General features: G+C 36.0%; 2 protein-coding genes across 4 annotated transcripts; both read left to right on the top strand.

Annotated features, from left to right (window-relative positions):
• The first annotated feature begins 420 nt into the window (after window positions 1–420).
• On the top strand, window positions 421–9,985 carry LOC142171541 (uncharacterized). Of its 3 annotated transcripts, none has more exons than XM_075234275.1 (3): window positions 421–3,092; window positions 3,195–3,269; window positions 9,455–9,985. In XM_075234275.1, exon 1 carries the CDS (start codon window positions 421–423, stop codon window positions 1,726–1,728), a length of 1,308 nt encoding a protein of 435 aa, XP_075090376.1. In that variant the 3' UTR covers window positions 1,729–3,092; window positions 3,195–3,269; window positions 9,455–9,985. The 3 variants fall into 3 exon arrangements, with proteins under 3 accessions (XP_075090376.1, XP_075090375.1, XP_075090374.1); XM_075234274.1 differs by adding an exon at window positions 3,783–3,893 and having other exon boundaries at window positions 421–3,704; XM_075234273.1 differs by having other exon boundaries at window positions 421–3,893.
• On the top strand, window positions 1,803–9,466 carry LOC142171835 (uncharacterized). The gene is made up of 5 exons (XM_075235542.1): window positions 1,803–2,233; window positions 2,289–3,186; window positions 3,230–3,823; window positions 8,795–9,001; window positions 9,455–9,466. The coding sequence occupies exons 1-5, from the start codon at window positions 1,803–1,805 to the stop codon at window positions 9,464–9,466; spliced, it is 2,142 nt and encodes a 713-aa protein (XP_075091643.1).
• Window positions 9,986–14,632: the final 4,647 nt, after the last annotated feature.

Below are 14,632 nucleotides of genomic sequence, written 5' to 3'. Positions count from 1 at the left end.
CAATAGAACATCTGATAACTCCAATTTTAAATACAAGCAACACGAATTGAATTTTGAGGTAAAATAGTGAGGAACATATGGACCACATGAATAACAAACGTTTCTGAAAATAGCGACTCCATGGAAAGGAAAAAATAAATCTACAGATATTGTGAAATCACTAAATAGTAGTGATAACCTCTTAGACCTGGCACCATTATTCCCAAATTAGCATATGCATATATAAAGTCTATATAAGCAACTCGATATACTCCTTAAATAAGTTTTTTAAATACCAATATTTCAAATATTAAAGTTCAATATTTATGAATTTAACGCAAATCAAACTTACTTTTATGAAGTTACAAATTTTCTCTCTCTAAGAAATAGCTCTCAACGGTAAGAAGCCCAAATTCTGCTCGTTACTTCACGCTCCTTTCCATGGAGCCACCGGACGGCAGCCAATCGGCGCATCTGGAATGCTGGAATGACCTCCCAGCTATGGCGACTCAAGCCAATGAAGGAATTTCCACAAAAAACTCATATGCTTCTACAGTAAATGGTCCACAGAGTTCAACTGTGAATGCTATTCGCCATGAACGAGAAGCTGTTGTGGCCAGAAGAACCACTCACAACGGCATGCCGGCAGTGATTTTCAAAGCACAAGATTACTATGGCGTTATGGCTAATGAATGTAAGTTCACTATTGTTGGACGATTCCTCAAAATTAGACCCCAGATCGAAAAGATTAGGTCTTGCTTCAAGGAAAGAATTCCGGTAAAATTCAACTATAAAATCGGCGTATACGACAACTTTAATGTGTTTATGGATTTTTCTAATGAGGATGATTTCAAATCTGTATGGTTTAGGAGGGTAATAGAGATTGAGGGGCTTCAAATGTGGTTACAAAAATGGAGCCTTGATTTCAAACCAGAGGAAGGCATCCCTATAGCTCCGGTTTGGGTGCTTTTGCCGAAATTACCATTTCATATGCATACATGGCACTATGTGAAGCAAATTTTGGGAACAATAGGAACTCCTCTGGAATTGGATTCTGCTACTACAAATAGAATTAGGCCAAGCATGGCTAAGGTACGAATTGAAATCGACTTGCTAAAACCGCTTCCTGAAACTGTTTGGGTTGGATTGGAGGATGATAATTCACCTTTAAAAGGCTTCATCCAAAAACTAGAATATGAATGTATTCCTAAATATTGCAAAAAGATGGGACATGCTTTGATTAATTGTAGAATACTGGAGAAGAAAAGAGTGACTGACGAGAAGGAGAAGGAAAACATAATGAAGGAATATGATGCTAGAGCAGTATGTACTGGGGATATTGTGTCTACTAAAAATGAAGAAAAGGGGGACAATAGCTTGAGAAATGAGGAATTCCACAAAGAGAAAGTCTTAGGAAATGAGAAGGAAGAAGAGAATAAACAAAAGAAAAGAAAGAAGGATATAGAAAAAATAAGACAGAGAAGGAAAAGACTAGCTATTCAAAAAGTGATCAAGAAAAAGAAAGGGTCCATAGTTCCAGAACAGAATCAATTAGTTGAAGATGAAATTGAATCATCTGGAACTAATGAGGTTAGGATGGAAGCAGAAATAATGGAGAAAAAATCAATGGATGGAAGCAGGAAGCAGGAAGTAGTCACACTTTTTCCGCCCCTGAAAATCTGCCTTTACAAATTCAAAATTCCTTCCAAAATCTGCAACATAAGGATGATTGTGAGCCTGACAAAATGAGGTCCAAAAAGAAGAAAAAGAACAAAGAATTTAGAGCAACAGATGAGCTACAAACTGTGGATGAAATTAATGCAATGCCACACAGGGTTCACCATGTAATAGCCAACTCTAAAGACCTTTTTGTCCAAATTGAAATAGAAGCAGATGGCAATGAGGCAGAGAGTCCTAGTGTGAAATTTGGGGATCCATCTGATGGGGACCCAACAGTTTCAACTCACTTTGATTCCATGGAACAATCTATGGGGGAAAAAGAAAAAGACTATGAAGGCAGGGATCACGAATCCGCAGAGGAAAGCTCTTATGTGGATTCATCTTCCGAAAATGAAGAGAAAGGGATGGCGAATAGTATTAATCAATCTATTACACCCTATCCTCAAATTGAAACTGTTTGTCAACAGATGAATGAGATTGTGAAAAAAGGAAGGTCTATCTCCAAGAGGCACCCAACTCAAACAAAACAAATCCAACACTTCAAATCCTCCTTTGACAAGAGGGAGATGAAGAGGTAAAAAACAATCCCAATAATATTCCATGATTAATACAATCATATGGAATATTAGAGGAATGAAGTCCAGAGGAGCTTTTGATAGGCTCAAAAAGCTGGTCAGAATCGACAAAGTTTCCTTTGTGGCCTTACAAGAACCTTTCGTGGATATCAATCAGTTGGAATCTTTCAGAAGAAAGCTTGGATTTCAAATGGCTGCAACTAACTGTAGTAACAAAGTTTGGTGCTTTTGGGATGATAATTATAATTGCACTATTATTAAAGATCATGAACAGCAACTCACTTTGAGAATCAAACACAACAGCTCGCCTAATGACTTATGGGTGACAATTGTTTATGCAAAGTCTAAAGCACAAGAAAGAAAACATTTATGGGAATCTTTGTGCAACATCAATCAACATGTACATGGTCCATGGGCTATTTTAGGAGACTTCAATGCAATAATGGATGCCAGTGAGAAGAAAGGAGGGATTCTTCATAGACTTAGTAGAAGCATGGATTTCATTAATTGTGCTAATGAATGCGGAATGATGGATGCAGGATATGTGGGGAACTCTTTTACCTGGCATAATGGGAGAAGAAGAAGACACCGAGTTGCAAAAAGATTAGATAGGGTGTTTTATAATGATGATTGGTCTGAAATGTTTTTCATAGTCACCGTTAGACACCTACCTAAGACAGGATCTGATCATAATGTCTTATTGATGAGGTGTGCTACTGGTAATGACAAACCTATCAAATACTTCAAATTCTTAGACTTTTGGACTGAGCAACCTCAATTTATGCAAATAGTCCAAGACAGTTGGGATGAGGAGGTCAGAGGGAATCCATACTGGATTTTCCATCAAAAGTTGAAAAGGTTAGATATGGCTAAAGCTTATGACAGGTTATCTTGGGTTTTTCTTATCTCTGTTTTAAGAAAGATTGGCTTCTCTGATAACTTTGTGGATATGGTATATAGGCTTCTTGCTGATGTATGGCATTATCAAACGGGAGGGACATGGTTTCTTTCATTCAACAAGGGGTATTAAACAAGGTGATCCTCTATCACCTAGTTTGTTCATTATTGCTGCAGATTCTCTCTCAAGAGCACTCAATCATTTATACGAGAAAGATCAATTCATAGGTTTCTCTATGAATCTTAGAGGACCAAAGACAAACCACTTATGTTATGCAGATGACATCGTGATATTCGCCTCCGGAAATAAGAAATCTATTCAAATGATTATGAAAAAAATTAATCAGTATGAAGAGGCTTCTGGCCAAAAAGTGAACATAGAGAAAAGTTGTTTTCTCACTGCTACACATTCCTCTGTTATCAGAAGAGATATGATTAAAAGAGTGACAGGTTTTAGCCATCAACACTTCCCTTTCAAATACCTTGGTTGTCCTATTTATGAAGGGAGAAAGAAGATTGCATACTTCTCTGAGATAGGAAAAGTTGTTATTAACAAGCTGAATAGCTGGCAAGGTAATTTATTATCTATAGGAGGCAAAGTTATATTGATAAAGCATGTCCTCCAATCTCAAGCTTTACACACTCTTGCAGCAATATCACCTCCCAAAACTGTCTTGAAACAGTTAGAGAAAGTGTTTGCTGATTGCCACGACCCAAAATCCCACCACAGGCGTCGTAATGTCACCTAATCTCTAAGACTAGGTAAGCCGATTTCAATTATATTTTGAAGCTATTTTTATTTTTATAAATAATCAAAACTAACAACGGAAATAATTACGATATACAACCTCCCAAGACTGGCAGTACTGAGTCATGAACTCTAACTGAATACATGAAATGATCACGAGGACCGAATATACAATACTGTTTGATTACAAACTAACAGTACAATGAAATAAAAAGACTCCAAGGGACTGCGACGACCAAGCAGCTCTACCTTGAATCCTTACGATCCCACTTTAACTATGCTCAAGTCCGATATCTCCAATACCTGGCTATGCAAAAAAATATGCAGAAGTGTAGTATGAGTACACCACAGTCGGTACCCAGTAAGTATCAAGACTAACCTCAATGGAGTAGAGACGAGGTACAATCAAGACACTCACTAGTCTAATAATCTGTGCAATATAATATACAAAATAATAGGAAATAAATAATAATAATAATAAGGTCAGGATAAAATAACCAGTTATATGCACAACAAACAACAAGAATATTATTAATATCACTCAACAATTAATAAATACAATTACACCAAATTAAATCAAGTCCTTCAAATAAATGTCTTTCATATATAATTCTTTCAGATAACTCTCTTTTAAATATAATTTTCTCAAATAATTATTTTTCAAATATAATTCTTTCAATAAATCTTTTCAAATATAATTTCCTCAAATAAATATCTTTCAAATATAATTCTTTCATATAATACTTTCTAAGTAAAAATCCTTCCAAATAAATATTTTGAATATAGTTTTTTCAATTAAAAAGTCACCATGTGACACCTCATTTCATAATCATAAAAATACGGGTTTCAGCCTATTTTTATATTTTTCTTAAACACGGGTTTCAGCCCATTTTCATATTTCCACGGCACCTCGTGCCCATAATTAAATCATCATATTTTTCCGGCACCTCGTGCTCTCATTTCATATCACAGCTGCACGAACAATTCACGTGCCAATTATCATTATCATTTCATCACAGCGCAGATCACTCCTATAATTCATTATCAAAATTTCGGAAGTTTCGAAATCGAATTTCGATCTTTAGAACTAAAAATGGACCTTTGGATCATTACATGCTTATGCTGAAAACATCAAACTCTTTCAAAACTCTTCCACGAGAGCATGTAGTATATCAACCATAACTTCTTATACTCAACTCCAACAACCAAACGGTTTATATTTCTGCAAACTAGATACAAAGGACTACAACTTTCATGTTTTGCTTATCTCTCAACTCCTTATAGATTGCGAGATATAAACTCTCAAAGTTAGCCCTATGCAGCAGAAATTTCTGGCGATGCACACTGCTGTAAGCCAAAATTTACAGTACCAGCTTCAATCAATCAATTATAACTTTTAGTACAAATATCCGAATGATTAATGGTTTATCATTCTGGAAACTAGAATCAAAGGCCTACAACTTTCATGTTTTGAAAATTTCTAGATTCCTTATAGATTTCGATATATAAGCTTCCAAAATCAGCTATGCGCATTAGAAATTCCGCACATTGCTGTAAAAAAAACCAACAGTTAAAAATGATCCGAAACCACTCTGAAACTCACCCGAGGCCCTCGGAACCTCAACTCAATGCACCAATAAGTCCTAAAATATCATACGAACTTAATTGAAACCTCAAATCACATAAAACAACGCTAAAAGCACGAATCATACCCCAATTCAAGCTTAATGAACTTAAGAATTTTCAACTTCTACATTTGATGCCGAAACCTATCAAATCAATTCCGATTGACCTCAAATTTTGCACACAAAGTCATAAATGACATAACGGATCTATAGAAATTTTCAGAACTGGATTTCAACTCCGATATCGTTCCCACATTTCATATCACAATTGCACGGATAATTCACGTGCCAAATATCCTCATTATTTACTCACGGCACCTCGTGCCCACATTTTATTTTATAATCCGCCTGGCAATAGCCACAAATTCTCAATTTCAACATAAAATAGATTGTTATCAATTTACTATCAGCAAGACCAATTGCACAAGGCATAAAAATAAACACAAGAAAAATCACATCACATAAAAATCATCAACACTACAACCCCACATCATCACATATCGTCCCTGATAATAGCCACCCATAACGCTCCTATTGCCACCCTTATCACTCCTATAGCCACTCTTATCACTCCGCCCACACAATATCAATAGCCACCCTTATCGCTCCTATTGCCACCCGTATTGCTCTTATAGCCACCCTTATCGCTCCGCCCAGATAATATTCCAACAAACACAACAACAGTGAAATGCCACCCTTATACCCATATAATATCAACGGTGAAATGCCACCCTTATCTCCCCAAAATAATAATTCACATAACACAACAATTTACACGAAATATTAACATGGTAACATAATAAAATCAATTCATATCACAATTTGCCCAATGACCACAACCAAATTTCAAAGATATAACAAAATCAATTAATTTCATAACAAATAGCCCAAGGTTACACACAATATATATAACACCCAAAACAATCAATAGAAATAGAAATTACTCAGCATAAAGCAAAAGCCTTCATTAATGCAAATTTAAATAATTATATTAACGCTTCTTCTTAAACTTACTTAATTAATTATTTGCATAGGAAAAATTCAAAATGAAATTAAATTCCCAGAAATATCAAACCAACAAACTCACAGAATTATATAAATATTCAAATAAAAATCACATCAAATTGTTATATAAAAACAAGTTCAACCAACAAATGCGAACAATTATCCAATTTACTACACAATATGCCTAAGACTTAAACCCAATATATTTTGCACATACAAGCCCGAGTACGTACTCGTCACCTTGCGTACACAGCTTTTCACATATCACAAACGGCACATAAGACTCGATGCCTAAGGGGTAATTCCCCCACTCGAGGTTAGGCAAGACACTTACCTTTTTGAAGTTAGGCCGATATTTTAAAATAACCTTATTGCTTGAATTGACCTCCGGACAACTCAAATCTATCCAAATTAATTGGACAACTTCATTAAAATTTATCGGAAATAATTTCGGATAATAATATGTCGACTTAAAAGTTTATTCCAAAAAGTCAACTAAAGTCAACATGGGACCCGCCCCTCGGAATCCGACATAATTTTCATAAAATCCGAACACCCATTCCGATACGAGTTCAATCATAACAATTTTATTGAATTCCAATAAAAACTCGACCTCCAAATCTTAAATTTTTGTTTTTGAAAGATTTTACAAAAATCTTGATTTCTTCTATTAAAATCCGAATTAAACGATGAATATAATCATAGATTCATGAAATATAAACACTTTAGGATATAGAACACTTACCCTAATCCATATGGTGAAAATTGCCTCAAACATCGCTTCAATCCGAGCTCCAGAGCTCCCAATATGTCAAAAATGGCTGAAACCTCGAAATATAGCTATTGCCGAGGTATTTACTCTTCGCGATCGCGAAGCACAAAAATTTTCAGCCCTAAAATTGCTCTTCGCGATCGCGAAGAACAAACTCCCCTACTCTTCCAGACAGCCTCTAGTATAATAGTCATAATATTTTGTACAAAACTCCAAATTGCAAATGGTTTAATTTTCTGAAAACTAAACACCAAGGGCTATAACTTTTATTTATTGCTTATCTCCCAATTCCTTATATATTTCTAGATATAAGCTTCCAAAATTAGCCCTATGCAACAGAGATTTCCCAACTCTTCCCAGACAGCCTATAGTATATCGATCATAACTCTTTGTACACAACTCCAAATAAAAAATGGTTTACTTTTCTAAAAACTAGACATCAAGGGCTGCAACTTTTATTTCTGGATCATCTCCAAATTCCTTATAGATTGCGAGATATAAGCTTCCAAAGTCGGATCAGTGCAACAAAGATTTGTTCTACGCGATCGTGATTCACAAGACCCCAAACTGCTGTTTGCTCTTCGCGAATGCGACCAAAAGTTCGCGATCGCGATGCACACCTCTGTAGGCAAAAACCATCAATTAAAAATGGCCTAGAAATGGCCTGAAACCACCCCGAAACTCAACCGAGCCCCTCGAGATCTCAATCAAATATACCAACAAGTCCTAAAACATCATACGAACTTAGTCGAAGCTCGAATCACATCAAACAATGCTAAAACCACGAATCACACCTCAATTCAAGCCTAATGAACTTTGAACTTTCAAATTCTATATCTTTTGCCGAAATACATCAAACCAATCCGGAATGACTTTAAATTTTGCACACAAGTCATAAATGACATAACAAAACTATTCCAATTTCCAGAATCGAATTCCGACCTTGATATCAAAAAGTCAACCCCTCGGTCAAACTTCCCAAAAATTCAACTTTCGGCATTTCAAGCCTAATTCCACTACGGACCTCCAAATAATTTTCCGGACACGCTCCTAAGTCCAAAATCACCATACAGGGCTATTGAAATCATCAGAATTTGAATCTGAGGTCGTTTACACATAAGTCAAATCTCCGGTCAATTTTTTTTCATTTAAGCTTCAAAAATGAAAATTGTTCTTTTAATTAAATTCTGAATTTTTCAAAAATCAAACTCGACCACACTCGCGGGTCATAATACATATTACGAAGCTATTCGAGACCTTAAGTCACTGAACGGGGTGTTAATTCTTAAAATGACAAGTCGGGTTGTTACACTGATTGTTTCTGGGGCAAATTTGATACCAAGAAGAAATATCATTGGAGCTCTTGGAAAACTTATGTTATCCATATGAGGAGGGAGGTGTAGGCCTCAAATAGATGGAGGATATTAGTAAGACCTTTAGCTCCAAAAGATGGTGGAGACTGCGGACCACTGACAATCTTTGGTCTAATTTCATGAATTCTAAATACTGTCAGAGAAGTCATCCAGTAGTTAAGGCATGGGATAAGTCTCAATCTAGTGCTTGGTGTGATTTAAAGAAGATTAGGAAGGACGTTGAACCTCATATACTTTGGAAGATTAATGAAGGTTCAATTGATTTTTGGCGGGACAATTGGATAGGATCAGGTCCTATTGCTAATGTCACACACTTAAATAACAAGCCAAGGGCTATGAAGGTGAAGGTCTGTCTTTTGGAATGACAATGGAACACTCATATGATTGCTAACTTAGTTAATGCTAATATTTCTAGAGACATTGCAAACACAAGAATTGGAGATAGAAATAGTAAGGATTAATCTATTTGGAAAGCCACCACTAGTGGAATTTTCACTTGCTCATCTGCATTTGATATGCTTAGACAGAGAAAAACGCAAGCAGGAATTATGGTAAAATGTGTGGAGTAGGAATATTCCTTTCAAGAGCAATATTTTGCTATGGAGAATCATTAAGAGGAAATTACCTCTAAATGAAGTTGTACAAAGATTTGGACAGAATATGGTGTCCATATGTCATTGTTGTGCCCAACCAAAAGATGAATCCATAGAACATGTTTACATCACTGGAGAAATTGCAACTCAGGTATGGAAATTTTTTGCTATTCCTTTTGGTATTAACACTTTTGTTTTTTCTATCAGGTTAATGCTTAACAACTGGTGGAGCTAAAAAGGAAAAGGGAGATTACAAAGAAGAACCACTATTATCCTTCCTAACCTTATTTGTTGGGAGCTTTGGAAAGCTAGATGCAACTACGTATATGGTAATAGAAGAACCAATAGAAGCAGAATATGTCAACAAGTTTTGTACCTATTGAAGAATGATCTTAAAAGATTGGATGAGAGGGTGAATATTAGTTGGACTTGGGAAAAACTCTGGAAGGAAATGGAGACTATTACGCCAATTATAAGTTGCAGGCCTGTCATTTGGGACAAACCCCCTGACAACTGGCTTAAAATTAACTCTGATGGCAGTAGTAACATTCTCAAGAGAAGAGCTGGAGGTATTGTTAGAAATAGAAACGGACAACTTATTGTAGCCTATGCTCAAAATGTCCAATTATGCACTAACAATAGTGCTGAGGTGCATGCCGCTTTGTGTGTAATGAAACTCTGTAAAGATCTCAACTTTGGGAATATTATCCTTGAAATGGACTCTTTGATTGTAGTCAATATGATTAAAGGAAAGTACAAAGTTCCCTGGGAACTTATGAATAAGATGGAGACATTGAAAGACATGTTACAACAACTTCAAGCACATGTAGTTCATTGCTACAGAGAGGAAAATGCAGTCGCAGATGCATTATCTAAAATTGGAGCAGAATCTCAACATGAAAATGCTATGCTATACGGAACCGTGAAAGACTTGCCAAGAGAAGTGAGGGGTCCATTCAGAATGGATATAATGCAGCTCCCCATATTCAAGATTAGAAAAAAAAAAAGCAATGACTAATTCATTATGCTTCATAATACAAATGATATGGCGGGTCTATCGTCGTGGTGCTTTTTTGCATATTTTGGACTACTAGTTATAGGAGAAAATAAGGATCAGTTAATAGCATTACACCCCTATTGTTGGAAAACAATCATTGTACAGAATTGGGGGTGTCCAATTCTAAGACAGGATTTTAGGAGGTTAGGCTTCATGCCCCCCCTCTCCATGTATTTATATTTTGGATTCTAATTTTAAAAAAAAAAAAAAACTCATAATCTCATAAAAATAATGCGTTAAACTAAAAAAAAAAGAGTTCAATATTTGCATAAGCATATATAAAGTCTATACAAGTAACTCGAAATACTCCTTAAATAAGTTTTTCAAATACCAATATTTCAAATACTAAAGTTCAGTATTTGACAAATTATTATTTGCAAAACCTAATTTCAACATTTTAAATGGAAATATTATTTTTGAAAGTTAAAGATTTGTAACGGAAGATTGAAGATTTTATAAGTGCAAGTTATAATACACCTTCATATCACAAAAAATTAACTTAAATTAAAACTTGTTTTGGAACTTTATTTTCTTTTTCTTTTTGCATTTTTTTTCAACCAAACACACAAAAAATATCAGATTTTACAAAAAAAAAAAGAAAAAAAGAAAAGAAATAGTTGAAATGAAAAGGGGTGAAAACAAAATTGCCAAAAGTTTTAGAAGTAACTTTAAGAGGCGCAAGTTTGAGTATTCGACGTCCGAATTCCTCGTCCTGTAATCTAGGGGTTTGAGCGTATGATGCAACTGATATAAGTATATCATTTTGACTATCCTTCGCTTCAAAATAGTTTACTCATCTGTAGCTGAAAAAGCAGCCAGAAGAATCGTCGAGCTACGTAGCTGATCACGGTTCGTCATTTCACTCTTTATAATTGCGAGATCACGAACTATTTCTGCTTAATCCATAATTTTACACTTCTTTATTGTTAAATGATCAACTTACTTTTTTTTAGATAATTGTCTCAGGTAATACTATCTATCAAAGGAAACATGTTTTTATATTATCGCTACACCCTTGGGTGCATTAAATGATCAATTGTTTTTAACAAATGATCACTTTTAATTTGGATTGATCTTTTATAGATCAAGTTTTTTTTGTTTGCATTATCAAGCACCAAACAAGCCGGAACACTGTCATTCTCTTCGATTTTGGTGTTCTCTGCGTTTTAATCATTTTTGTTGAGTTAGTCTGTTGATTATCGCAAATATCTTCTTTCAGTTCCCAAGTGAAACTTTTTTTTAAAAATTGTTTTCATAATATCTTTCATTTCTTATGTTTTGCTATTGTCTTATATGAGTCATTTCTTGATTTGTATCTTATTCTTGTTGTTTTTGGATTTCTCATCTAATATATGCTTCATTGTTCTCAATTTTCACTCTGTTATTTGCTAAATCATTAAACACTTCATTTCTGAATAAGGTAAATAGGAATGGTATGATTCGAATATAGTAATCCCTTGAAAAACAGAATATTTAGCATAGTCCTTGGTAGAGAACTCCTAGAACGGCATCTGTTTTTTTGTTGAAAAAGGAGTTGAAGATGCATATATTGCTATAGTTTTAATAGCAGTCCGTAGTGCTTTTAAATTGCTTTAATTATTCCTATTTTCCCTATCCAATGTAAAGGATAAGATGCAAATAATATGTTTTGCATATATTAGGGGAATTGAGCCGTGTAAACAGCTTCTTGTAAAAATACAGGATAAGACTGCGTATGATAGACCCTTGTAGTCCGACCCTTCCCTGGATCCCGCGCATAGCGCGAGCTTAGTGCACCGGACTGCCCTTTAGGGGAATTGATCAAGAACAAAAGATAGGGGTGCAAATGAAAAACGATTGATTCATTAGGGAACAAATTGTCAACAAAAAAGAAGAATATAAGGTGTAAAGTGGGAAAAAAATAGTACTAATATAAGTTAGGGGGTGCAAAATGCAAAGAGCTCCTAAATGAAGTCCTTGGATTTTGCAAACTATAATATACAAGGTGTTCGTCTATGCAATTAACGCTATTCGGTTGTATATGGTTTTACTTGACTAGTTGACTTGCCAAAAAGGGGAAATAAATTGAAGTATTTTGGTAAATATCGATAGCACAGTGCATGTGGTAAGACAACTATTAATTGCTTCTGTATCTTGATTGATCATGGATTATGATGACTGCTTGAAATGCTGATTGGTGTAATATCATTGTACTGAGCTATGATAGGTTTAGACTAGCGAATATCATACTCCCTCCGTTTCAATTTATGTGAACCCGTTTAACTGGACACGAAATTTAAAAAAATAGTGAAGACTTTTAAATTTGTGGTGTAAAATGAGGCACATATATTTTGTGTGGCTATAAATCATTGCATAAAAGTAAATTGTTTCCAAATAAGGAAATAAGTCATTCTTTTTGACACAGACTAAAAAAAAAATAGATTCACATAAATTGAAACGGAGGGAGTACAATCTTTTACTATGACTGTCCTTTTATGCATTGCCTGGTTTGACTGGTTGAGAGCTTAAAAAAGATAAGAAAGTAACCAAATACTTGCATTTAGGTGCCTAAAGGTTTGTCATATTTTATCTATTGCAACTTTTTCTCCCCAACATTTGTTGATGTGTAGCATGTAAAATTACTTTCAAGCTTCAATGCAATGTGTTTACCCGAAAAATCGGATAATGTTAAATTTATGTATTGTTCTAAGGATACGTAATACCCTTTGATATAAAGATAATAATACAAGTATTTTGATTATGAGAATGAAAATGATGAATAGAAAGAATGAATAAGATCAAGTAAAATCAGCACAAGGAGATATCTTTGTATATGAGAAAAGATCTTTTTGTTCCCCTCTATTTCGTGTACTCCGTCTTTCTGTAGCTTACAAGGATTCCCCCTTTTATAGTAGAGGGTCATTACAAAAAATAATAAAATAAAGCATATAGTGGAGGACCCATGATGATTTGTCTCTTCCTCGATTCCCGCCAAGATTCTCTCTCTTGGTGCGGTTGCAACGGCTCTTGTCTGTGAGCTCGATACTGGCTCGAACTCGTTACTGGATCGAGCCCTTCGGTCTTGGCTCAAGTTCGACCTTCGGGATGGGCGTCGTGCATTTCTGACCTCGAAGCAATGCCTTGCAGATCGATTCTGTCACGGGCTCGATAAGGTTATCGAGCCGACTCCTCGAGCAGCCTTCGGACTCGAGGCTCGTTAGTACTGACTTCGGAGCTCACTCCCAAAATCCCACTTCGACTTCTTACCACTTGAACTCGATCGAACGTGGGAAGACCGAAATCTATTTCGACCGTATACAGATAGTCCCCTCGTTTCTCACGAAGGATGCGGTGAGAATAGATGTGATTTTCGGCGGTTCGATCGGGTTATAAGCTGACGTTTTAACAAGGATCGATAATGACATATGTGATAGCTGTCCCATCGATTTAACCTTTCAAGGTATTTAATGCTTGTCAGATGGTGGTCGACCACCTCTGATATTGAACCGTCATGATGCGAGCCTATAAATAACTCTTCCATCTTACATTCACCACTTTTACGCATTGACTCCCCCAAATTTTCTTATCTTTTCTTTCTATCTCGTCGCTTGTAGAGCCATCTACACCAGAGTTTTGGTGTCGTCAATTTTTCACTTTCCTTTGTCTTTCTTCCTCTCATATCAATGGCCAAAACTTCGAAAACTGTACCTTAGAAAGAGAAAACTTCTTCTTCGCGGTCGTCCGACGATAAGGCGCCGATGAAGCCATTCATCTATGACTACGTTCCCGGCCCGTGAACTCTGAAGATCGATTTTAAGGTTGAGAATCCTTCATCTGTCTCGGGTCGATGCGAGCACGTGTCGATGTACATGTGCTCTATAACATAGGGTCATCTCGAGGCCGTTAAAAAATACTGCAACTGGGGTTCCGAGGTTGTGTTGCAAATTCCATCCCTCGAAGAGAGCGTCATCACCCATGTGGATGGGTTTTTAAGTGTTTACACTTATCTCTTCACATTGGGTCAAGTCGACCCGGTGATCATTGATTTTTGCAAAAGATATCAGGTCACCCTCGGTCAAATTCATCCCTCTCTATGGCGTATAGTAATCCTACTTTGCTTCTTCTCCATCAAAGTTGGGGGGGGGGGTGGATTTTCCCCTGAATCACCTCATACGGTTGTATCGGCCTCAAATATTTCGAGGATTAATCAGACTTCATCGTCGGGCATCAAAGGCTTTGATGTCGAGCATCGATGAAGACAAGGATCGGGGTTGGATGGGGCATTATATTCGAGTGAGGACCCGTGACCTTATTCCTAAAGAGAAGATGCCGTTCCCCGATGAATGAAA

The sequence above is a fragment of the Nicotiana tabacum genome, chromosome 17, assembly GCF_000715075.1.
Source record: "Nicotiana tabacum cultivar K326 chromosome 17, ASM71507v2, whole genome shotgun sequence".
Lineage (NCBI taxonomy): Eukaryota > Viridiplantae > Streptophyta > Magnoliopsida > Solanales > Solanaceae > Nicotiana > Nicotiana tabacum.
Note: the sequence above shows the minus strand (reverse complement) of the source record. Positions and strands in the feature narration are given on the sequence as shown.